The sequence below is a fragment of the Triturus cristatus genome, chromosome 2_1, assembly GCF_964204655.1.
Source record: "Triturus cristatus chromosome 2_1, aTriCri1.1, whole genome shotgun sequence".
NCBI classification, from domain to species: Eukaryota; Metazoa; Chordata; class Amphibia; order Caudata; family Salamandridae; genus Triturus; species Triturus cristatus.
The window spans coordinates 795,217,754-795,243,630 of record NC_140581.1 but is presented as its reverse complement, the minus strand read 5'-3'; the positions used below and the strand labels follow the sequence as shown (position 1 = coordinate 795,243,630).

The following is a 25,877-nucleotide window of genomic DNA, read 5'->3' as shown; positions in this document are numbered from 1 at the left end:
CAGTTAGTGTCCACTATTTAGTTAATTAATGGCTTGTTGAAGCAGGTCTGTCTGGCTTTTGAAAATTTATTTATTTATTTTATTTTATTTAATGCGATTTTATATAGCGCGAACATTACCCAAAGGTGTCAGAGCACTTTACAAAAGAACCAGTTGCGTTACATAAGGACTTTGGATCACATGAGTTAAATAAGAGCTACAAACAGAAAAAATGGCAAATGTACAAGTTGTAAAGTCACTAAAGGAAGAGATACAAACAGATAAACTCTAAAATCACATAGGAATGGTAGTAAGTACAAAGGTCTACTACATATATTAGTGGTTAGAGTTATATATAATCCAAACAACAAAAGAGTGTGCCTTCTTAGGAGAAGAGCAGAGCAAACATGAAGAATCAAATTTGATTCTATAGAAAGCCCTCCCTCACCAACCTAGTTGGTGACATGCTTCATCATCGGGCCCCACCAGGAAGGTCGAGTACCTCCCCGGTGTGCTTCAGCACCAGAATTACTGTGGAACTGGTTGGTATTGTTTGATGTGCAAGTGATAGTCATGTGAGTTAAAAGTGTCTAGGTTGTGTCCAAAAAATTATTTATTTGTTGGCCTAGTGAGCGATGGATGCTGGATAGATAGTTCAGCTATGTCTCTGTTTTTAACCATGCCTGGTTGGCCAACGAATAAATAATGTTTTTGGACACAACCTAGACACTTGACAAGATGACGACAGTTCAGCGCAGTGGAATCAATTTGATTGTCCTCATTCACAGCAACATTTGGGGATAGTATGGGGGGAGATTGAGGGACTGAAATCCGTCAATGTTTTTTTAGGTCTCGTCTGGCGTTGGAGCGCATGCGCTCCTCGCCTGCGAGAGCCATAGTTAACAAGTTACTTTTGAGAAGGGGACTCAAGCCCCACCCCTCATTTCCGTTGGGTAGCGTCAGCGTTTATGGTAAACGCTGGATTCCCATTGGAAAGGAGGGTATTTCGTTGCCTCCCTTTCGCTTTTTGCCGGACTGGCTCGCCTGATTCACGGCTGTGGTGAAGACTTTTCTTATCTGCTTGTTTATTTAACAAGCAGATAAGAAAAGGCTTCACGACAGCTGTGAAGCAGGCCGGAACTCAGAGGCGCACGGGGTCACGGGGAGGACAAGGCAATGGCGAGCGCTTGTTTTTTTCTGTCATCAGTATCCGCTTACACCTGCTTGTTCAATAGAGGGGCTGGCCAACTTTCCTCCATTGTTTGGTTTTCATAGCTCTATCCTGCGCGCATACAAGCTACCGCCACGTACTGTAGGCACTGAAGGCAATCAGCCCGTTCCTGCGGGTAAAGTAGGGGCCAATGTTTGGAACAAAAATAAATCAAAACGATTTTGATGCCTTGGACGTCCGCGTAGGGCCAGGCCAGGGAGGCCGACTTCTCAGTTGCAGACATCGAGCCCCGTTACAAGCACAGGACGAGAGTGGGTTTTACACAACTCCATGCAGCCTGGAGCAAAGTTTAGGTGCGCTTCTTCTAAGCACTATAAGAACACACGGGGCTCAAGGATAAAACTGGAGAATAAACTACAGCATTTAGTCTTCTGGCCCGCTCTACCATGAGCACAAAGCCTCCAGTGACCTGAACAGTGATAGAAGGTGTACGAGCAAGCTTCAACCCCCCCCCCCCCGGACCTTTAGTCAAGGCTTACCAGCGCTTTCCTCACAGTAGCACTTTCACGAGAACTCTTATGTAACCTCAACATACACAAGTGAGTAAGGGAGGCTTCACCGTCCACAGGACCGGCTGTACCTCACTCCCCGTAGGACGCCAGTCCCTCACTGCTGCCACCCCAACCAGGTTATCGCCATCCCTCCCCAATATACTTAAAGGGGTTCTAGGAGCCCCCAGTGGAGAATCAACCTGCTCTTCAGGCCAACTGCCTCCTTTAAACTGCTTTGATTCACCCACAACGCAATACCTGGGAAAGGACCACTCTCCATCAGGAAGAAAATCACAAGATACATACAACAGATCTGTGACTGGGGTAAGCGTCTGAAAAGTTTCAGCGCTCTGTCCATCATCTCCTTGTGTTTGCTACATACAACAAAGGAACCACTCCTCTAGTCCGGCTTCCCACCTCAAAATCCAAGCATATGAGAGAGTTAAACACATCTGTGGTACATCTTTCTCTGTCAAACCAAACTATGGAATTCAAGTGTCCACCATAACCATCTCAACTTCAGAAAATTAATTACAAATCGGATCTTCGATATAGGACCATAATAGCATGTACAAGATATTAAAACTAAAACGTGAAAAGATTTCTAAACAAGCATTTGCAATGCAATAGGTCTCGCATTTAGGAGAGATTGAGCTATTGGCATTGTAAATGACAATGTCTTTTATATATGTGTTGATTTTTAAAACATAAATAAAAGGCATTTCCATTTACAATGCTAATAGCTTATACTCTTGCAAATGCGAGACCTATTGCATTGCAAATGCTTGTTCTTTATTGGGATGGGGGAGGAGAAGAAAGCTCAATCTGCCGACACCCATATCCAAATGATGATTTGACTTGTTGGCATTTTATTGCTCACTGCTTCCAAGTCTCCCATGGCAGTGTACGAGTAGCTTATGCAGGCTCAGTTTTTGCTCTGCATTCTGAGGCGTTTTGATTTTTTAATGTTATTAACATACATACAAGTCGAGAGTGCAAAGCAAAAAAAAGCATTTGCAATGCAATAGGTCTTACATTTGCGAGAGTTTGAGCGCTTGGCATTGTAAATGACAATGACTTTTATTTATGTGTTTTGAAAATCTTCAAGCGGTGCGTAAAGACGCACTTTGTACTTGTAGTCCTTGCTTACAAGAAGCAAGGCTGGCAGTAAAAGAGGCTCAGATACTGTCAGTCTTGCTTCTCCTAAGCAACAACTATAAATACAAAGTGTGTGTTTACGCACCGATTGCAGGTTTTCAAAACACGCAAATAAAAGGTATTGTCATTTACAATGCCAATAGCTCAAACTCTCAAATGCAAGACCTATTGCATTGCAAATCCTTGTTTAAATTGACACAGACATTTTTAAAGCACATCCAACAGTTTGAGAGATTAATTTCCCTATGATAGGCATTCATAGTCTGCATGGCGACATTCTCATGATATTATTTTTGGGTGATGTGCCTGCAAGTCTTCACCATCACGATGGTTGGCAAAGGTTCAAGCACTTACCAAGATGGAATTTTAGCAGATTTTACTCTCTGTCTGGTCATATGTTTGAATATTGAAACACTAACAGTGTCCGTTGTTTGTGTTCTTCAACTTCTGCTAACTTTACTCTAGCAGCAGCAAGTATAGTCCTGGTATGTACTTGGCCATTGCAAAAATAGAATGTTACTTTTGGTATTGGTGGATTTGGGGCTGCACTCCTAGCTGCTTCTTATTTTCCTGGTGTCAGCCCAAAAATGATATCCCATTCTTTTAGTTGTTTCTCTTCTTCTAACATCTCATGTATGGTGCTGTCTTGTTGCTCAGTGGTTATGTGTGTTGATAAAATCCTTCCATTGTGGTCATGGTAGATATTGGCAGTGCTGCTTGCAGCGCCTGAAGTGACGCCACCAAATCCAATTCCGGTGGTTGGTGCATCATTTGGCAGCAATCCATGTGGCCAGCAGGACTTACAGTTGTTTCATCCCCTGGACTGGAGACAGTCAGATCTCTGGAAGCAGTGCTCACTACCTTGCAAAAACTCTAACGAGGCAACCTTCACCTGCTGGTTATTAGAAGCACAACATTTAGTCACGGCAAAACAATAGTCGCTCATCAGTTCAGGTGATATGTCAGTGTCATTTCTCTTCACAAAAACCCGACATGTCATTGATCTGGCAGTAATTATTCCGTGGGGCTTAATTTATGTTTTGCATCAAGGGTGTTTCTTATGTTAATAAGTGCAGTCAGCAAAACGTCCATCTGCGTTAATTAAGTTTCTGCACATATTTGAAATTCTTAAATTCTGAGCACGTCATTCTTCCTTCCCACCACACTCACTGCTTCTGACTGATAAGGCCAGTGGAATTTTAGCTCAATCCTAGAGCTTTACTTGCCATACAACTCTGATACACCTCCATTGCATATTTTCCCAATGAACTAGTTAACTCAAAACATGGTCAAATCATTTACTAAGTCACTTCTACTGATTGTGTGCTGGGCTGTGCAGTGATACTGTGATTGGGTAGAGATACTTGCCTGGCACTATATACCGTGTTCTGGGTTTATCCATCCAGCATCCATTCAAATGTGTGCCTGTCACAGACCATTTTCTTTGTTTTTTTCTTAGTAACATCTTTCTGTATTTCTCATATACATTCCAATGGCATGTCAGTAGTCATTTACGCCATAGATACCTGTGTTGAAAACATGAGGCTATAAATGTCTATTAATTAGAACAGTCCGTACAAATGTAAGTACTACTTTTGTAATTCATAAACTCTCCCAGTAGTACACCAGTTTGCACGGTCAAAAGGTAGTCCTGATGAAACTATATATATATTTATTATTTAATTTTCTCTTTTTCTGGAGAACACTTTTCCCAGTGGATAAAATACTCCATGATAGACACTTTTGTTAACTTGTAAGTCATGTTATCTCTGTTTTTTATAACAATGCTACAAGCAAAATTGTACTGTTGATTCTAATTACTGAGGTATAATGTCTACTTAATTTTCATACCTTCCCCCTCTGGAAATGACAATATTGTGTATATGATCATATACTTTAATCCGTAAAAATGTAAAACCACTATTACTTTCTGTTGCTTGATAAGCCAGCTGACTCCGTGAAATAATAAACTATGTATGTATTGTTAGCAGGTTTTATCCCTCTAAATCTATTTGCAACCTGTCATATTTACAACCTGGATCATTTATGTTGCTGCTTGAACTCATACTAAAAAACTATTTTCACCTCTAGTCACATATAAAAAATTCAGAATTTTGCTCCTAAGGTTTGTCACCTCCTTTGATCTTCTGTTGGCTCTTTCCCTTCATGCTCATGAGGAATAGTATAGAACTATAAATGCATCTATTTGAACCTTACCACCCTGAATGTAATTTTAAATCACCTCACAATTTCATTCACACGTGTGTGTGTGTGTGTGTGTGTGTATGTGTGTATATATATATATATATATATATATTTTTTTTTTTTTTTTTTTTTCTTTAAATTGAAACAAGTTTTAGTGTCAGACAAGTATAGATGGAAATGGTGAAAGAGTTACATTTCAGTTTGAGAGGCTGAGGCAAAAACATTTTACATGTATACTAAATTAAGAAGCATGCTCTTGGTATTTTCAGGGGAATTGTGACCTGACAAAATAAAAGCCTACCAAACTAACAGTTATACATGGCTATCTCATAAATACCAATGTGTTTCATGGTAGAAAATGTTAAGAAAAATAAATCTGCATGGTCTACGAATTCATAAAACGAAATGAAGTAAAGAACTATAAAAGTGCTTGCTACATTATATAGTTGTAAGGTAGTACAAAATATTTCTCAAACATAACTCAAACACAGCTCTGTGGAACAGACATGTCAGTTGTGTTCTCTTCCCAAGCTGCAATGTACTCTGAGGGGAACAACATGATTTTTATCAGTATTCTGGACCTGCACATTATGTGGCAGTCTCTGAAATTTACCCTGTTGATGAATTGAGAAATATGGTCTCGGTGCACACCATTTAAATCATTCAATGTTTTACATTCACAAGCATGAATACATCCATCCATAACATGTCTCCCAACATCATCTGATGGCGTGTCCTGCATATCTATTCTGCCCTTTTTGTGCACCACTGTTCTGTAAATGCAGTTGCGATTAGCAAAGTATTGCTTTGCACTTTTAACATGAGGTAGTCCTGTCGCTGCATTCTAAATATTAGATTTAAATCGGGTGCGGCAGAGAAACATGCACATCGTTTTTGTTTGTAATCCTCCCACTGCCAGGTAAATACCACAAGAGCCCACCAGTCGGACCCATGAACAAAACAAGCATTTGCAATGCAATAGGTCTCGCATTTATGCAGTTTGAGCTATTGGCATTGTAAATGAGAATGCCCTTTATTTATGTTTTGGTTTTCAAAACATAAATAAAAGGCATTGTCATTTACAATGCCAATAGCTTAAACCTGCGTAAATGTGAGACCTATTGCATTGCAAATGCTTGTTTTAACAGTGCCCGGGCCAAGTTGTGATCCCAATCTGACCCTGCCTGGCTCCTGAGAGGCAAGGAAAGGATCGGCAGCGCGGGTTCAGGGCAGTGGAGGGAAGCTGCTCCAACACCTTCCGGCTGCCGCTTCTCGTGCCCTCCCATCCAAGGTGCTGGGTTCTTAATGCCAGGGGAATAGAATGTTAGAACGTTTATGAATTAGAAAAGTGGTATTCGAATGTTTCCTTTGGAACGGTGGCAGTTGCTGATCCCTGCCAGGGCTACTGGCCGCTCTTTGATGCTCATTAAAGACTTGAGCTACCTCTTTTTACAAGCACACAGACAGTGCATAAATGCCTTATTTGCATGACCATAGTTGTTTGAATCGCGTAGCTCGTCATTGTGCTGCAGCACCCGATGTGTCGTTTCTCTTTACACTTCTATACTATTCACTTTGACAATATCATGTTTAGTGCAGTTCTGCGCGTGCCTGATACAGCCACTCTAGACTAGTCTAGACATTGAGCTGGCAGAGGGCAAGGTGGCAGTGCACGGTGAGGGGAAACACAGGGCTGGCAGTGCACATCGGAAGCAGGCACTGGGCTGAATTCTTGTCTGACACTCTGTGGGACTGGTACCATATATAGATAACATGCAGAGCACAGGGCTGGCCGCCTCTGGTGCAGGAAACCAGGGTTCGAGCCTCGAGGTCGCGTCCTTATCCTGTGATTCTGGGCAAATCACTTAATCTCCCCGTGCCTGAATGTGTAATGTAAATACGGTGCTATGTAAAGCGCTCCAATACCTTCGGGTCGAGTTCGCGCTAAATAAATATGCAAAAAAAAAAAAGAGAAGCCTGGTAGTATGCAAAAGTGAGGAGTGTCAGGTAGGCAGCAGAGCACTGCATACCGGGCTGAGAAATGGGCTACTTTGTGGTTGCCAGTGTTCAGGGTTGGCAGTAGACCGAACTGGCAGTGTTCACACCTACAGAACAGAGCGGATTCAGGCCTTGGTGGACAGCATGTGGCTTCTCTGCTGCATAATGAAGTTCTGCATGGCTACAGAAGAGGGTGTGGTCCATCGAATAGATTGCCGACTTCGATGCTGGAAACCAGGGTTCGAGCCTCGGGGTCGCGTCCACATCCTGTGATTCTGGGCAAATCACTTAATCTCCCCGTGCCTAAATGTGTAACGCAACCGGTGCTCATGTAAAGCGCTCCAATACCTTTGGGTCGAGTTAGCGCTATATAAATCTGCCTTAAAAAAAAAAAGGCACGGCTGCTCACTAGGACTGTATGCACAGCGAATCAGCTTGGCGGTTGGTGCCCAGTTTACCTGTGCACGTGCCTGTCAGAGCGCACGTGTACTAGGAGGGCTGACTGCGCAGGAGCTGCCCTCCCTAGGGCTGCCGACGCACAGGGTTCTTTCTCTGTGTGTAGGACTGCCAACAGAGCGTTCTCAGAGAACATCTTTATTTGTAAGGGTGCCATTGCACAGGGCTTGAAGTGCACACAGCACCCACTCACAGGCATCCTGTGTCGAAGATGCGGTTGTGCAGGGATGGACGTAAGCTCTTTATGCAGGGCATACATCTGTTAATGTGACAACCTTTCCTTAGTGCGTGTGTAAAACGGCGCGCACACACACTGCTGTTAACGTGCAGTCCTGTCAGTGCACGGGGCTATGTGCAGGCCCGGCCACTGCAGAGAGCTCTCTTGTACAAGAATTGGGAAAAGAGGGCGTCACTGCAGGATGAGGAGGATGGCGCTTGGGTGGAATGCAGGGAGTGGAAAATAACAGCAGCCGACTAGGAATGAGGAGTATTTGAACTGAATGCGATGGTGAACAAAATTATGTTTTTTTAGTTCAATTGTTACCCAACATGGTTGTTCTGCCCTCGGAAGCCTAAAGAGGAAATCAAAATAGAGCCTCGTTAAACCGGCAGCGAGAAGAGCCAAGTTCTGGGCTGGTTACGGAAAGTCAGAGACAGGGTTGAAAGCAGAGGGCATGGAATTCCAGTCGTGTGCAGCCAAGTAGGACAAGCCCGGCGGAGCGTGGCACGCGTGCTTGGCGGGGAGCGCATTCCAGGCGGGGGAGCGGACCCTTTGAAGTGCGATGCCAAACGGATTGCATGGCGGCACGATGCGCGTGATTGTGCGCGTGCTCGCCATGCAATCCGCTTTTCAGAGCACTTTTGGGAGCCCCTTACAATAGTCTCGCTTTGCGATCGCTTACGCGATAGCAAGGCGAGACCTAAAGATGAAAGTCTTTTGAGTAGTCATGCAGAAAAATACTATGGTTAAACCCCGAGGCAAGATATTCACAGAGAGCTTGCCAAACGGCAAGGAAGCTATGTTCATGGTCTGCTGCCCACGGCAATAGCTTAGGTGTGTTCTGCAGGTAAGGACCAATAATAATGTGGCAATAGTGAACATTTGAAATCCAATTGCAGCAGTAGCCAGCCGTTCCTTAAAATGTGCACACCTGTTTTCGGCTCTTTTGAAGTGGTACAGCCAAAATGTATATTATGTGCTTAGTGTCCAGTTATCTCCACCCTTTCAACAAAAGGTGTCCCAAGTAGAAACCCACCTGTTGAACACATTTGTATTGTATCAAGGGACACCCTATGTCCCCAGGCAGCTAAGAAACGGAGTAATTTTTACAGTATCTGTGGTGTAGTGTTCTTTAATAGTGCTGACCAAAAACAAATATTTATGTTCTGCATCAATCTCATACTTTATTGAAACGTAAGAGTATCAAATTCTCCTTGCAGTATAAAATAGTCAAAATACCCTTAAGGAGCCTGCTTGAAACAATAATAAATACGTAGCTGATCTCAACATTAATCCTAATTCAGAACTTTCTTCTAGTGTATTGGAGATATGTCGGTCTGTCTACACCTTCTGCATTTTGATTAGTATTTTGTTCTCACTGTCCTCCTTTTAACTGTTCTTGTTGTTGTGGCAAACGTACTGCTTTGAATTCTGAATGAGGTGGTGTAGTTGGACAGTGTAGTAAAGCCGGTTTCATAAATTCGCCCTTAGCTGCCTTTGTATCTTGTTCCTTTATTAATATTATTGGTGATAAACAGTAATGAATGGACTTGAATATGGTTACTGTCCCAGTTGTGTTTAAAGTTGTTGCAGTATTGATTTATGACATGTGGTTCTTTGACTAATGTGGAGAAACACTGACAAAGCCAGTAGGCATTCCTTAATTAAAATGGTCCCCCATTATATTGTGATGTTGTGTCTGGTATAAGTGGGGGCTATTGTGGTTGCAGGAGTCAGGACCCAGTAGGAGTGTAATGTGATATGTGGGTGTCACCAAAGGTATTTCCACCTACCTGATTAACTTCTTTTTAATGTAATGCATGTATTTAGAGTGTGTGTGTTTAATAAAAGTACTTTTCTTTTTTATAAAGCAAAAACACTGACTGATTAATGATTTACGGAGTTTTGTTGTGTTCAGTGTACCAGGATTACTAGCCCACACAACCTCCCTTAAATAGACCTTGGACTGCTCAGCTTCGCTACCCAGAGAGAGTCAAGTAAACAATGGAGTACTTGGTTCCCAGTAAAAAGACAATTGCAGAAGTATTACTTGTGAAGGACTCAAATCCTTTGCAACCAGAAACCTTATTAGTTTGATAAAAATGGGGCCTGCAATCAGTACCATATATAAATGATTTAGCATTTTTCATGCTGAGGCTTGAGTGAGAATGTTTTCCAGTGGAGTTAGTTTCATTCACCCTCTGTGCGTCTAGGTTTGGCACTCGCCCAGTCGGGTGCCTGTAGGAATTTGTATTTGTCAGTTCAGTTGATATGGTATAGTTGCTCACATTCACTTTTGGATTTGATTTCTGGTCCGTTAAAAACATCACTCGGCTTCTGTGGCCCTGACCTGCTTGGTACACATTGCATACTTAAAGTTTAAAATTCCCACTGCTCAAGAGGATCAGGCTTTCCACCTTCTGGGTAGCGGAAGGCTTATTCTGTTGTTAGTATACACTGCAGTACTGATGGCCACATACCATCACACAGTGGTGTAGTGCCTCGAGGACTGCTATGTTCGTAAATGTGGATCCCATGCAGACAGTTCTCAGATAAAGAAGTAGAATAGGGCTGTCAATGTTGTTTGTGTGGTATCATCCATTTTGCATTCTCTATTTAAACAAAAAGATGTTTACCATCATTCATGAGGATCCCCTGCATTAGCTGTACAGATATGATTTCTATCATGTTCCATCAAAGATACAGCGATTTAAGGGAAGGAATATGGCTTTGTAAGATGCATATCCTGCTTCATATTTTCACTACTTGGTGTTTTTGAAGGGTCTGTACACAGAAAGTTTCACCTGAAAACCTTGAATTCCAGTGAGAATGTACAAAATGTCACAATGGCTATAGAAAGTGTCACATATCTTTCTTAAACATTGGAACCTTCTGATTATGGGTTCCCTTTCCTTAGAAAAACCATTGTTCTCCCACAAGAGAAGTAGAAACCTGAAAGACATTCTGGTCCAAAAGAAGGGATAGCCCTAGAATACCTGACCAGCATGATATGAGGCCCATGTGGGGGTTCCCAGGAGTGACAGGGCATTTCCTTTGTGGACAGTGTAGATAGTGTTTGCCCTCCAACAACATTTATTATATATTTAGACCTGGGATTGGAAAAAACATGTAGTTTGAAAAGACACAAACTGCACCTCTACACACATTTGTATTATCACATGCCCCTGCCATTTATGATACACAGGCATGACTTGTAGGAAGGTAAAAATCCATATCCGGAAACATAGGAGCAATCTGAAGTGTAGAAAAAGTACAACAAAAATGATCAGTCACTATCTAACAGTGGGCCACTTGGTGACCGACTTGAAATAGGTAGTGTTGGAAAAACTGAAGGTGGGTGCTAGGAACCCTGAAAGGGTCCTTTTTGAGAAAGAACAACGTTGGGTGTTCAGGCTCAAAATACACATTAGAGGATTGAACGATGATATCCCATGGGAGGCTGTGTTGAAGTGAATCCCATTGTAGTGCATTTTTAGCAGGTACCATTATTGACCTCCTGGAGGATATTAGAGTAGAGAGTATTGGAACCCTTGAACATGCCATTGCTGTTGAGTGGATCTCTAATACGTTCTGTTAATATATGATACAGATGACTCACATCAGGCTGTCAGGATAGTGATGGCTGATCATGGGGCTATCCTTATGATACTGGGTTCAATAATTTGAGGCCAGGGAAATCAATATTCTGGTGAATAAAAGGCTATCAATGGGTAACCAGTATTATAAATGAAAGAAGAAATTAGAAAAACGTTGTCATACCATGGGGGGGGGGGGGGGGGGTTGTTGTGTTGAAGTGAATCCCCTTGTAGTGTGGTTTGAGCAGGAGCCTTCAGTGACCTTACTGAGGACATTGAAGTAGAAAGTAGAGGCCATCAAAGGCTATCCAGTATCATAACTGAAAGAAATATATTTTTTAAATGGTTGAAAGTATTAATACATAACAGGCTTATTGTGACATAACAGTCTTCTAGGTCTGATAAATGGGCAAAGGACGCTTCACGTCGAAGAACGACATCGATAGACTACAATTTGAATTCATACTCCGTCAGGGGACTTGTTGCGTCCACAAACGACAATAATGAACTGCTAATGTGACTCTACATTCGGTTAGATGTGTACGCAGGTCATGTGATCTTTGTCATGTGACCCAGATATAACTTGGGATAGCGTTACAGGGTGCAAGGCTGCGACTTCTTCAAGATGCAGGTGCCAGGGGGCAAAAATAAACAAATCGCCAATCAGGTCCTTTGACGATGTAAGTACTTTTACCTAGGAACAAGGCTAGTAGTACTGAGTACCACTATAAGACTTGTAACGTACACGGAAGGTCTTTGTTTCTACGTTGCTTCTGTTAGAGAGTGACTACAAGGCTGACCACACTGGAGCTGCCTATGGGACTAATAGCAAATGTGAATGACCTTGCACAAATGGGGATGTTTAGACCATGTGGAACAATCACACAATATTGTGCATTATTTTTCAGAATGGCTACAAAATAACACCTATTGAACTTAGTCACACTTGTTGGCACAATATGTATTGCTGCATGGTGAACTGTCCACTTCGTTTTTGCCTCTGCACTGATAAACAGTCACGTAGGTAGAATGCACTTGCGTGCAGGAGTGACAGTTGAGTCACTTAGGTGGAATACACCTACGTATAGATTGTAGTTGAATTAAATATAGTAACTACAAAGAATTGGGACTGACAAAGATATGTTCTTTTTCTTGTCCACAGGAACAAGCCTGGGGAAATACCTCAGAAGGTTGAGTAAGTGTGTGGCATGCAAGGATGAATGTGTGAAGATGACTAATATCGTTACTGGATAGTTTGAATTGGTAGTAGGGATCAATATATATTGGTGGTCCTAAAGAAAGCCAAAGTCTCCTGTTGAGAGCACGCTAGGGCTGAAACATTTAGACCAGGGTTCATGTAGAACACTTAATGAGACTTAGCAGGCATCAACAAATGCAATTTTAATCTAGCTTAGAGGCCTTGAGAAATAAAGAATAAAAATGGTGCAGCATAAGACAATTTTAATAAAGTAGAACCCCCTCCCTAAAAAATAGGTGTCACCATAAGTACACCATGGGATTCTCCTAGGTGTAGCCCACCCAGATATGTTTAGAATATCTTTGGCATGGACTTGATGATGAAGCATGCCACTGGAGAGGAAACAAAGTGGTTGAAAGTCCTTAAAACTAACTAATAGATTTTCCAGGGAGGACTAGTTTTGAGTGAGACTCCTCTATAAGTTTTGGATACCCCCTTATGCTTTTGTGGTAGTACGCTCAGAAGCAGGGTGCTCACAGTGATCAGTTTCTGTCTCCCTTCATTTGATTTGAGCTATAGAAATTATACTCTCTTTGACAGAAAGAGTGCACAGATGGTGTTGGAGTACCTGAAATAGCTTAGTCTGAATGTGATTTACTGCTTGTATGTGTTTTGAGTCTAGTTGTGCCGGGTGAGTATGTAGTCGGAATCGTTGTCTATTGCTATTGCTATGTACTGCAATTCCAACCTTCGCAAAAAAAAATTTTTGTGAATGCGCTTGTAAGGTGTGTTTTGTGTGCACTCTGCCTTGTTGTATTCTATCTGGTGTTGTATTTTTTTGTTAAGAATGTGGGCCATGCGTCCCGTGTTGTGGTGTGTAAGGGGAGATATATTTATCTTTCTTTCATGTGTCTGTCAATGTGAGCCTGTGAGTGCCCATTAAGGGTCTATTGGTGAAACCATGATGAAGGTAGTGTTTTATTGACATACGTGATTGAAATGACAGTTGAGAGAGTACACGTTGTTTAGGGGGTGGTATGCACATTGTGTCTGTATGTACCCTGAAGGTTAACTTGAAAAAAAGGACTTATGAGTATATCACCTATGTCTAAATACATTCATACAGCAGCTTGTTCTACAACTCAGCAGCGACTTAAAAGCTTAACCAAAAACAAGCAAAATCCACACAATGATGTTTACTTGTTTCAAAGCTGACATTTTAACATGGAATTTTTTTTTTTTTAAAGAGCTGTTTGAAACCGTGGTAAAGAGGTAACAACATCTTGATTTTCTCTGTAAATCTAGGATGCCTGTACTCGGTGTCCATGTGTTTTAATTCCTACAAGCTATAACTGATATTTGCATGTTTTAACAATTTGGTATTCGGAAGATAATACGGTGAACCGGAGCACAGAAATTACACACACTGTGCTTGAGTGGGTGTGGTGGGGGTGGGGCGGACTAGGAGGCCATTTAAGGATAGACCATCTAAAAGCATGGGTGGGTGTTTGGTGAGTGTAGGTGTCTAGTGATTGTGCTAAAGGGTGTGATAGTTGCATGTTTTAATAGCTTCAGGATTATGGAGTTTAAATGAGATGAGGTAAACTAAAAATGACAGTTGTGGGAGTGGGGTGATGTGAATAAGAAGAATGGATCAAGCTCAAGGAGGAGGGGGATCTGAGTAATGGGTACTAAGGTAAAGGGGGAGGTGGACAATTTCTCTGCTGACCAACGTTTGAACTTGACCAGTTCATGGCAAGCTTAATATGCTTTATCCAGGCCACTGTGAGACCACAGATAGATACGTTTTATTGAATAGTTAATTAAAACTTACAATTTAAGATATACAGCTTTAAAAGAGATACACATCAAAGGTAAAAATTAATTGTCAAAAGTTCAAATTAGGAAGTTTGTGTTAATAGTTTACATTTTTGGTGTTGTTCATTAGAGCTATAGCCTATAAATTATGCTCAGAGGCACTGTCTATTTATTACTCAGTTTCCTCATTTTGTGTCTCCTTAATTCTCTCCGCCCCTACGTCAGTATTTTATAAATCTGCAGTTTAATTGGATCTCCTGCGGATTAAAACATGATTTGACTGCATGTCTACAGGTTCTAATGCCCTTCTGGTTCCATATTGCGCGTAATAAGGATCTCCTTTTGTCCATTAAGGTTGGGCAAATACATATTATGTGAATTAGATCTTCAGGTCCTGCACTGCAGAGGCAGCAAGTTTTGTCTTCCTGATTCCTTTTCCATGGAGCCAGGTGAGGGAGAATTGGTAATATGCCGAGTCGCAGTTTTAAAAATTTCTCTTTGGTCTTCTGTTTGAATCCGTGGTCCATATACGTTTGAGTCTTTAGTGTTTTATAGTCGTTTAGGACTGTCCATCCGTGTGCCCATTTTGCTAGAGTTGCCTTATCCTCTAATAGCGATGTTATTTTTGTAACCTTTGTTACTAGTTTTTTAAAATGTTTATGATCTACTGGGGCGTTCCAGAGGTCAGACAATTCAAGTACTTCCAACGATTCCATCAGATACTTCTTTGCGTGTGATCGTTCTCGTCGCTGCAGCTCAGTCCAAAGATTGGGCGTTTAAGGTGCCTTGCTCTGCGTTTCTAATCTTATGCCAACATTTGTCTGTTTGTTTTTGAACCCCGAACTCCAAACGGATTTGCGCAGGAGATACATAGTTGGGTAACCGAAAGATGGATCTGTAAGTTTTGCTGATCACTCTGTCGAGGGTAAGAGCATCTTTTCCAAAAGTTGATTCGCTCCCGTATGTTAGCATCGGTTGAAGGCGAGCTCTCAATACTTGTAGAAACGGGTCAAGTGTATAGTCTGGCAATATTTTCTTCAAGGGGATCATCGCGAGACAACTCATGGTGCCTTTTCGTTGTAACATCTCTAATTGCGGTTTGGACGAGCCTCTACTGTCTACTAGGACTCCCAGGTATTTGTAGCACGCTACATGGTCCAGTTTATGTCCGTCCAGATACCAGCAGTTGTTCCTGACCTTCTTATAATTCACAGCCATGGTTTTTGTTTTCTTTAGGTTGATTTTTAATCCATTACGCTGTGAAAATGTGCTGGTAGTGTTTAGAAGTTGCTGAAGGCCAATTGGAGTTTGACTTATTAAGACCAGGTCATCAGCGTAGAGGAGGTTGGACAGCGTGATGTCCCCCAACCGTGGGGCATGCGATTTGGTGCTGTCCAGTTCCCCTGATAAATCTGCCAGGAAAAGATTAAACAAAGTAGGGCTACGACGCACCCTTGCTTCAGTCCTTTAGAGGTGTTGGTTCGCCTGGAGAGGTGCGTCCCATCTCCCAGCTTAATCTTAACCCAGGTGTTGGTATGAAGTAAGACTAGCTGCTTCAGGAGGGGTTGCGGTATCCCCCATTTGTCAAGCTTTCGCCAGAGTTTGCCCCGGTCCACATGATCGAAGGCTGAGCTGTAATCGATAAAACATAGAAACAGCGAGTTCTTTCCTACTTTGGCCGCGTCTGTCAGCAGAGTTAGTGCCATAACATTGGTGGTAGTTCCTTGTCCTCTGCAGAACCCTGTTTGATTTGCCGGGATTATATGGTTTGACGCTGCCCAAGATGTCAATTCATCCAGTAGAATGCCAGCATAATACTTTGCTTCTATGTCAAGTAAAGCGATCAACTGATAATTGCAAGGATCACTCCTGTCTCCTTGCTTATGAATTGGGCTTATGGTCGATCCTTGCCAGGATTCCGGGCATGTTTCTAATTCTTGTATGCCCACGAAGAGCGGTACTAGAGTATTGCTCCAGAATTCGATGTCCTGTTTAAATATCATCGATGGTATCCCATTTGGGCCTGGGGCTCCTTCGATTTTCCCCTTCTTTATTTGAGTTTTTATTCAATCGCTGTTATAATGATTTTATTCTCTATGATACTTGTTCATGTGCTGTTTGCCCCATCAGTCTTCTTTTGGTCGTATTTTCCCGTTATACTTGCCTTGGAATTTCTGGGCACTTTTTCAGTCATTCCTGTTTCATTATCCTTCTGATTGTTATCTGTTTCTTGTATTGTCAGGGCTATGGGGTTACCTTCATCGGTTTGGTTAAAGTGATTGTGCAGGTAGTCAGCCCAAGTTGCCTCTGATATGTAGGAATTTGTTCCTTGATGGCCAGGCCGCTGCAAGCTGTAAATTGTTTGCCAGAATTTAGCACTGTTTTTTAGTTTCGAATCATAATTTATTTTTGCCCAGAGTTCGTCATTCACCTGTCTTTTGACTTCCCAAGTTGCCTTTCTTAGGCTTGCTTTTAAGCCGCGTAGAGCGTCTTGTAAAGGCCCTTTGTTAGGCTGTATACGGAGTTGGTTTAAAGTTTGCTTTATATTCCGTTTAATTCTTTTTATCTCCAGCGTGTTTGTCTTGCTCGATACAGGTTTAGGATTTTTGCCTTTGACTGGCCTTGGGTTTGTTGCGTATTTGATCCCCAGAGCCTTTGTATACCACTCCCAGGCCTCTATCGGGTTTACAACTAGATTGCCCCGATGAATAAGCTCCTTTGCGTTTAAAGACAGTTCTTCGATGTTATTTTGTTTATATCTTATACGTTTGAAGTCTGATGTGTATTCGGATCTAGCACATGCCCTGACTTCTGTGGGGTTCTCTCTAGTTGTCCTTAGAACGATTTCTTGTGGCAAATGGTCACTTTGATCACTAACACCCAACTTAAATGATTTAATGATGTCAAATAGAGGGAGAGTTACAAATGCGTAGTCTAGGTAGGAGGAAGTTGCTGCCGAATGGTATGTTGATGCTGGAGGGGTATCTTCTTTGTACCGACCATTCAGCGCCCTAAGGTTTAATTGCTCTAATTCTTTTAACAGTTGGTTCGAGCAATTAGTTTGTTTTGTTGGAAGTGGTTGTGCCTGAGTTGGTATTCCCCAGGCTCTGTTAAGTTCGTGTGCCAAATCATCGTCCATTGCAGATCCAAAAAAAAAGAGGTTAAAGTCTCCTGCCAAGATTAAATTTTCAGCTTCCCCCTCATCCATAATTCGTGCTATCTCTTTTACCAGCTCTCTTGCACCTTTCCGTCTGTGCTTCGGATGTATATAAGAGTTAACTATTACCAGGCGATGGTCCGGCTTTCTGGTGTTAATTGTTATCTCAGTCGCCTGTATGACGTTAGGAGCTATTGTTTTAGTCTTTATTTCCTTCATTGATCCTACTATGAGGATTGAGGCAAGGATCATTAATCCGCCTGAGCTATGGCCAAAGGGTGAGGTCCTGGTAGCTGTGACAATTTGCGTCATATAGCCTTCATGGGCTATCTCCGCTTCTTCCCAGGTTTCTTGAAGTAATATCAAGTAAAATGTCCTTAAGTATTTTAGTGTTTCGTGATCATCCAGTTTGTCAGTCAAGCCATTGATATTCCAAATACATACTCTAAAGTTATTCAATATTGTGTGTGTTAAGGGCTGCACAGGTGAGACCACAGAGTGCCATCAAGATAACGTTTGGAGATTTGCCTTTAGGTTCTACATCGCATTGGCAGAAAGTTAACAGGATAGGTGAGAGACCCACACGAAGCATACTCCGAATCCTGAAGATACTGTTGGATCATGCCCCTTTCAGATGGGGTCTGTGCCAAACCATGCACCACATCCATATTTCCTGACTCTCATAGTCTGTTGTGTCATATTCCTTAGATTATGAGATCCAAATTCGTTTCTGAAATTCAGCATAAAGAAGATGCCTTCTGGCACAAAGCGCTAATAAACCCGGACTGTTTTAGTCATGAAGAGATTGAAGCGCCTCATGAGCTTGCAGTTTCGGTTTACACGTCTTCATTAGTTTGAAATGGCCACAAAGGTTAGGACTAGCATATATATTGGATGGGTTTAGGGGTTAAGATTGTTAATTTGTTAGGAGCTTGGATTCAGGTGGTCTGTTCGATTCATTTGCGGCTGACACGTCCAGAAGAGTGGCATTTATGATAGATGTGATCATAAGATAAGGGAAACAGATTTTTTTATATTTTCTTAGCATGAAGATAGCCCTGCACATATGTTGGTAGAGGTTATGATACAGTGCAGTTAAGATATAAAGCCTTTGTTTGTTACTCATCTGTTTACACAGTAAATTCTTCTGACTAGGAATAGGATGACCTTCCTACTTGCCCCCTTCTGCACACCTGACTAAATTGTTAGATCAAGTACAAACACAGCTGAGAAATACTGATTCATGTTGGAGCAGGAAGACCCATAAACATACACACATCTCATTCATATACACATGTAGGTGGCAACAGAGGAACAATTCTTACTTTCTTACATCATAAACCAAGAAGATTCATATATCCTTACCTAGGAGTAAAACAAGAACGCACTACTTCTTCCCTCTTTCACAAGGAGGCAAGACAAGTCCAAGCGCAACCGGCATATAAGATTGTATTGTAGGTGAAGAAGGCTCCTTCACCATAGCAATTAGAAATTTGGACCTTGGCCCTCATTGATGGGCCTTGGTCCTCGTTGATAAGCCTTGGCCCTCATTGACCAGAGTTCATGTAGGCCTTTGTCCTCATTGATCGGCCTTAGTTCTCTTTGATAGGCCTTTCCTTCTAGGAATACCCTTTCTTTCTTATAGTATATTTGTGACCTCTGTAGCTAGTAATTTGCTAATCAAAAAACGTGACCTCAGTTGGGAAACAGCTACTTGATGCAACCACATCTCTTTTTACACACAAGAATATTGAGACAAAAGGCAGTTTTTGTCTTTTTGTTGCTCTTGCACTTGAACCTAAATTGTGATTTGTAGATTATCTGCTCCCAGTCTGCCTTTACCCAATCTGGCTTGGCCATAGTTTATCAGAATTTACTAGCGGTTAAAATAGAGACCTGGCAATAGTCTCATAAAATTGCAGTATTAGTCTGTTCTGGAACCTTGCTGATTATCATTGTGTTCATCGCATTAATCACCATCTTTTTGCCCTGGTTTTCTTTCATAGAGACATCGTTTTAGTAGGCAACATTAATCAACTATCTATTGCTTAGTCTTTGTATTGTATAGACAGTTCAGTACCTCCATGGGTTCTGTAGTGCAGTAAAACTAGATTTTTGGCCTTTATTTAGAGGAATATTGGTTTAATAAGGGGGAGATCTCATTGTGTCATAAATGGATCACCAGTCAAAAGAAAATTGAGTGGCACTGGAGTCATCCAAGATACACCCACAGGTTGTTTTGTATTTTTCTTTGACACTAAAGTTTGTTACTGTTTCTTCAAATTCTTATTTGTTTCTTTTCAGCTGAGCTAATGCAGAGCACAACCAATCAATCAGTTCAGCTAATGTCCTGGGCCAGTATAGCATCCCTGCCTCCCAAAAAGAGTGTTCCAGCTTCTACCCCTTCCTCCAACCATCCTCTCAATAAAAGAGAAGACATTCGATCACCTAAGAAGGTAGGTATATTTGGACATTTCAATTTTATTAGGTGTTTGTTACATTTAGGCTGTAAACAAGTATTGTAAATGAAATGCCAAGAGCTGCTTTTCAGGCAACACAGTATCAACTTTCTTAGCACTCAGAAAATACCTAACACTTCCTCTAACTCAGTGGTCTTCAAACTTTTTTATGGCCCCCCCCGTGGGTAACAAAAATCACCAGGACCCCACCTCAATTTTTCACAATTATTCTATTAAACTGGCAATGTTTAAATATGCATAGACCTATTTAAACATTGCAGTTAAGTTCTATTATTGTTTTACAAATGCAATCCAATACATGATTTCCAAACATACCATTCTGGTCAGACAGGCCTTTCTAACGTGTAAAAGTATCCACGGTGTGATTATTAGAAATGGGGGGGGGTGGGAGTTTTGAAGAATATTTGGAGTCCCTTCCCTTTTGACACCTTCTCCCAGCCAGAATATATATATGACAAAAGTTGTTACTGATGGCCCATTACAGCGCAGCTTACTGTAGCTCATTTCTTTTCTGCTGAAAACAAAAGACTGTTATCAGCATAATGCTTCTTTTGGCCAGAGCCCGACTCCCCCCCCCCCCCCCCCCCTCTTGGGATCACTTGAGGTCCTCCTAGGGGAGTCTGCCCCCCAGTTTGAAGACCCCTGCTCTAACTATTCATGTCTCCAAAGTGAACAAGCATTTGCAATGCAATAGGTCTCGCATTACTGATAGTTTGGGGTATTGTCATTGCAAATAATAATGCAACACCAATAGCTCATACTTTCAGTTATGCGAGACCTACTGCATTGCAAATGATTGCATAGTGAGCCAGGAACCAGAATTGTATGTCTCAGGGCAGTACCGCAAACTGCTCCTAGAGCTCCTTAGTGAGCAAGGCACCAGCACTGCATGTCAAGGTGCAGTACCGCAAGCTGCTCCTATAGCTCCGTAGTGAGTAGGGCACCAGCACTGCATGTCTAGGTGCAGCACCGCAATCTGCTCCTAGAGGTCCCTAGTGAGCATCATAAACTTTGAAGATATGGTAAATCCACCCTACCCATAATGCATTGCATGCAAGACAGTACCATGAGTACATTCAAATAGCTATGTCCATATATACAATTAGTAGCTTTGAAATGTGGCAAAATAATTATATTAATTCCGGATTCGGTTAGGTTGTACTCTATGTGGAGCTGATGAAGGGAAATTTATGGAAAGTCTAATATAAATGTGAGATGTAGTAGGTGCAGTACCGCAAGCTGCTCCTAGAGGTCCCTAGTGAGCATCATAAACATTTTGTCACATACTGTACTCCTATAATGCATTGTATTCAAGAGAGTACCAAGAGTACATTCAAATAGCTATGTCCATATAAAAATGTGTAGCTTTGAAATGTGACAAAATAATTTATTATATTCATTCCGGATTTGGTTGTACTCTATGTGGAGCTGATGTAGAGAAATTTATAGAAGGTCTACTATAGATGTGTAGGTGCGGTACTGCAAGCTGCGCCTAGAGGTCCTGAGTGAGCATTAAACTTTTGGTACTCCCCTAATGCATTGCATGCAAGACAGTACCAAGAGTACATTCAAATAGCAATGTCCATATATACAATTAATAGCTTTGAAATGTGACAAAACAATTATTATATTAATTCCGAATAGGTTGTACTCTATGTTGAGCTGACAAATGAAAATTTATAGAAGGTCTAATATAAATGTGAGATGTGTAGGTGCAGTACTGCAAGCTGCGCCTAGAGGGCCCTAGTGAGAATCATAAACTTTGAAGATATGGTAAATCCACCCTACCCATAATGCATTGCATGCAAGACAGTACCACAGTACATTCAATATATACAATTAGTAGCTTTGAAATGTGACAAAATAATTATTATATTAATTCCGGATTAGGTTGTACTTTATGTGGAGCTGATGAAGGGAAATTTATAGAAGATCTAATATAGATGTGTAGGTGCAGTACTGCAAGCTGCGCCTAGAGGTGCCCTAGTGAGCATCTAAACTTTTTGGTCACATATGGTACTCCCCTAATGCATTGCATGCATGACGGACAGTACCACGAGTACATTCAAATAGCTATGTCCATATATACAATTAACCTCTTCAGTGCCCATGACGAGATAGTCTCGTCATGGAGCACGGTCGCGCTGTGCCCATGACGAGACTATCTCGTCATGAACCCCACCCACTAATGTAACGCCCGGCACAGGAGGGGGAAAGGGCGTGGCACAGAAGGGGTTAATAGCTTTGAAATGTGACAAAAAAATTTTATATTAATTCCGGTTAGGTTGTACACTATGTGGAGCTGATGAAGGGAAATTTATAGAAAATCTAAATCAAATGGGAGATGTGTAGATGCAGTACCGCAAGCTGCGCCTAGAGGTCCCAATGAGCATCAAACTTTTGGTCACTTATGGTTCTCCCGTAATGCATTGCAGGCAAGACAGTACCACAAGTACATTCAAATAGCTATGTCCATATATACTATTAATAGCTTTGAAATGTGACAAAACCAATATTATTATATTAATTCCGAGTTGTACTCTATGTGGAGCTGAGGAAGGGAAATTTATAGAAGGTCTAATATAAATGTTAGATGTGTAGGTGCAGTACTGCAAGCTGTGCCTAGAGGTCCCTAGTGAGCATCATAAACTTTGAAGATATGGTAAATCCACCCTACCCATAATGCATTGCATGCAAGACAGTACCACAGTACATTCAATATATACAATTAGTAGCTTTGAAATGTGGCAAAAGAATTATTACATTAATTCCGGATTGGGATGTACTCGATGTGGAGCTGATGAAGGGAAATTTATAGAAGGTCTAATATAAATCCGAGATGTGCTAGCACGTAAAGTAACCACTGCCAACCTTGTTTAGGACCAATTGAGTGTCCTGTCTGAAGACCTTTCAGAAAATAGTGCCATGAGGTTGTAATTAAAACCTAGGGCGTAACAACACATGTAATAGAGGGTGTCCTCATGGGAGGTTACAAAAAGAGACAGTGAGGTACTAAGGATAGACTACAAAGCCTACTGACCAATGAAAAGCCACCATTTACAAAGGATAGGGATAGGAGCCAATTAAAAAGATGGACGGGAAGTAGGCAGAGCTTTATTCACATATCCTGAATACTGCCAAAGAAACAATTGATGGACGGAATGCTGGACAATGCAAACATTCACCCCCAGTCACAAGGGTCTGGGTTAGACCCATCATTCTTTTGCTCATCACACCACCCCAGTTTGGACCCAGCCATCTGCAAATCGGTCTTGACCTTGTTCCTTGTGGGAACAGTCCAGCCCGAACTGCCAAGCCAGGTCCTCCCTGGACCGTAAACAAGCATCCTGCAACCGGTTTCAGGGCCTCACCCTTCATCAGCCAGGCTAGCTTGAATCCAGTGGTGTAGTGAGCATGTCTTGAAGAGATAGCGCAAGCGCTGCCTAGGAGAGACCTAAAAACAGGAGGAGATGTAATAAAAGTAGTGGACTGGATAAACAGATCTCTGGGAGGGAAAAACGTGGAACTCGGATAAATACTGAATTCCATACAGGCCAATGCATTAATAAGAGAATCTAGAAAAAAGAGTAGTGCTTTGAAATCCAGGAAATAGAAGTAGTACAAGGCAACTCTTCCAGAGTAAGCAACAAGCTGGAAGAAGTGAAGCTGAGATGCCATGAAAGCTAGCTCCAAGGGCTCCTTTTTTATAATAGAAGGTTAGGCCCTGGAAGCGGTATCACTGAGAGGACACAATATCATTGCCATTTCGGAAAGGGAAACAAAATATGAGTAATATCCTATCTGAGGAGTGTATTTCAATGTGATGCTGGATTGGCTTGTTTCAAATGGTTCAGGAATGGAGTGCCAGAGACTGAGTAATATAGGACAGAAATGAGCAACAAGAGACAGGGAACAGTGCAGATTTGGTAGTATACTATCTGTGGCAACCCCAGAGAGGACCAAACCACTTGGCTCATCCACCACCCCATAAGACGCTGCAGGGTGTGCACAAAAACAAGCAGCAGTCATGAACACAAAGACCTAGAAGGCAAACAGCACATAGAACTTGATGTCAGTAGCCAGGGACACAGAGAACCAGAAGGCAACTTCTGCAGAAAACACTGTGGAGCTGATTCTCAAAAGCGTTTGAGCACCGGAAGTAGTTCTGCAGGAGTACTCTTTTACAATTTGCATGCATTTGTCCCTGTAACATCCAATTTCCTTTTAGTATCAGGGACATCTTAAGGATTTTGGGGGCCCTGGGCCAAACGTGTTTTGGGGGCCCCTGTTTGGGACAATTTTTAATTCATGATCCAATTTCAGCTCTTTCATACCCTCTTTGGCCAAGTCACTGAAAGTGCACAGATACACCCATTCAAATTCTAAATGTGTTTACACCTAATATTCAGTGATCGTGATGTGTGTTTTCAATATTGTAACACAGTAGCAGCTCACTAATATTACTGGAAATTATTACTGTGACACCCTCCCATTTCTTATATGTGAGGTCCTGTTTTGACCTAAAAGACACTTTTATATGAACACTGCTTAAAACTTAAACACATAATTTCTCTGCAAAATGTCTGTAACAGACTCACACATCACCCACATTAAAAGTAAATGAAAGGAAAGGCTGCATGCCCTACTTAACGTAGATTCAAAGTACTGGAAAAAGCTTTTGGCAAATAGACTGGCACGGGTGGTCCCCTCCCTGGGTCACCATGACCAAAACGGGTTTGTACCCTCGAGAAGCACCTCCTTAAACCTTCGGTGCTTCTTTTCCATTGCCACGTATTCGCAAACCCAATGGCCAAGAGAAGGCTACCTCATATTTGACCTGGAGAAGGCATTTGACTCCCTGGAGTAGGGAATCCCATTTGTCGCTCTAGACAAATATAATCTGGGGGAGTCTTTTCTCAACATTGTGAAGCTACTGTATAGTGCCCCTAGTGCGAGGGTTAAAACAGGCCCCTACATATCCGGCCTCACGGAAGTGCGCAGAGGGACTCGCAGGGCTGCTCGCAGTCTCCATTGCTCTTCGCACTGGCGATTGAGCCACTAGCGGAAGCAATATGCACGGAGAAACCAGACGACATTGCACTAGGAGACGGCACACACACAATATCTTTGTACGCGTACGATCTTCTACTATACATAAGAGACATCCACTGCATCCCACAGGGATTAGCAACCATACTGGAAAACTTCACTTCTATATCAGGACTATGAGTAAACGTCACTAAATCCTGTCTATATCTCTTCAGTGAACAATGCGGTGACCCAGAGTATGTGCTCGACGGAACACGTGTCCATTGGTGCGCATACACATCCCGCTACCTGGGCATTCGCATATACAGAAGCCCAAAAGACTTGGAAGATGGCAACCTGGGCAGATCACTGACCGCAATCCACTTCCAGATGGTGTTTTGGGACATGCTCCCACTATCAGTGACAGGGAAAGTGGCCATAGTAAAGATGGTAATACTGCCCAGGTTTTTGTATTATTTCACAAATCTCCTACACTACATCCCTTCGTCCTTCTTCCGGCCCCTCGAAAGATTAGTAAAAGATTTCATATGGGGAAAATCTAGACACAGGAGGGCGATCAGCAAACTCTACTTACCGGTGACCAGGGTGGCCTGGCAGTTCCACACTTGGAAAAGTACTACTTAGCAGCCCAAATACAATGGGTTACAAGATGGTTTGCGTACTGCCACAGTGGAGATACAGCAACCACACAACCCTCCCTACCGATCACGGAGCTAGCGGTAATATTCCACCCATGTTCAAAAGCCATGCCGCCGGACTCACTACTGCTGAATGTGGCCTACAAGAGCTTCCATAGAGCACTGTATATCACCCGCAAAACCACACCATACGCTCCATAAGC

General features: G+C 42.1%; 1 protein-coding gene across 4 annotated transcripts in view; it reads left to right on the top strand.

Moving 5' to 3' along the window:
* SECISBP2 (SECIS binding protein 2) overlaps positions 1–25,877 on the top strand; it is a 354,953-nt gene that overhangs the window by 24,023 nt on the left and 305,053 nt on the right. For 2 of the 4 annotated variants that reach the window (XM_085632809.1, XM_085632805.1), the window contains exons 1-3: positions 12,497–12,529; positions 13,780–13,804; positions 19,812–19,963. In XM_085632809.1, coding sequence (XP_085488935.1) covers positions 19,820–19,963 — 144 coding nt within the window. In that variant the 5' untranslated portion in view covers positions 12,497–12,529; positions 13,780–13,804; positions 19,812–19,819. Of the gene's footprint in view, positions 1–12,496; positions 12,530–13,779; positions 13,805–19,811; positions 19,964–25,877 lie in introns of those variants that run through there. The other 2 variants (XM_085632806.1, XM_085632804.1) reach the window with 1 other exon arrangement.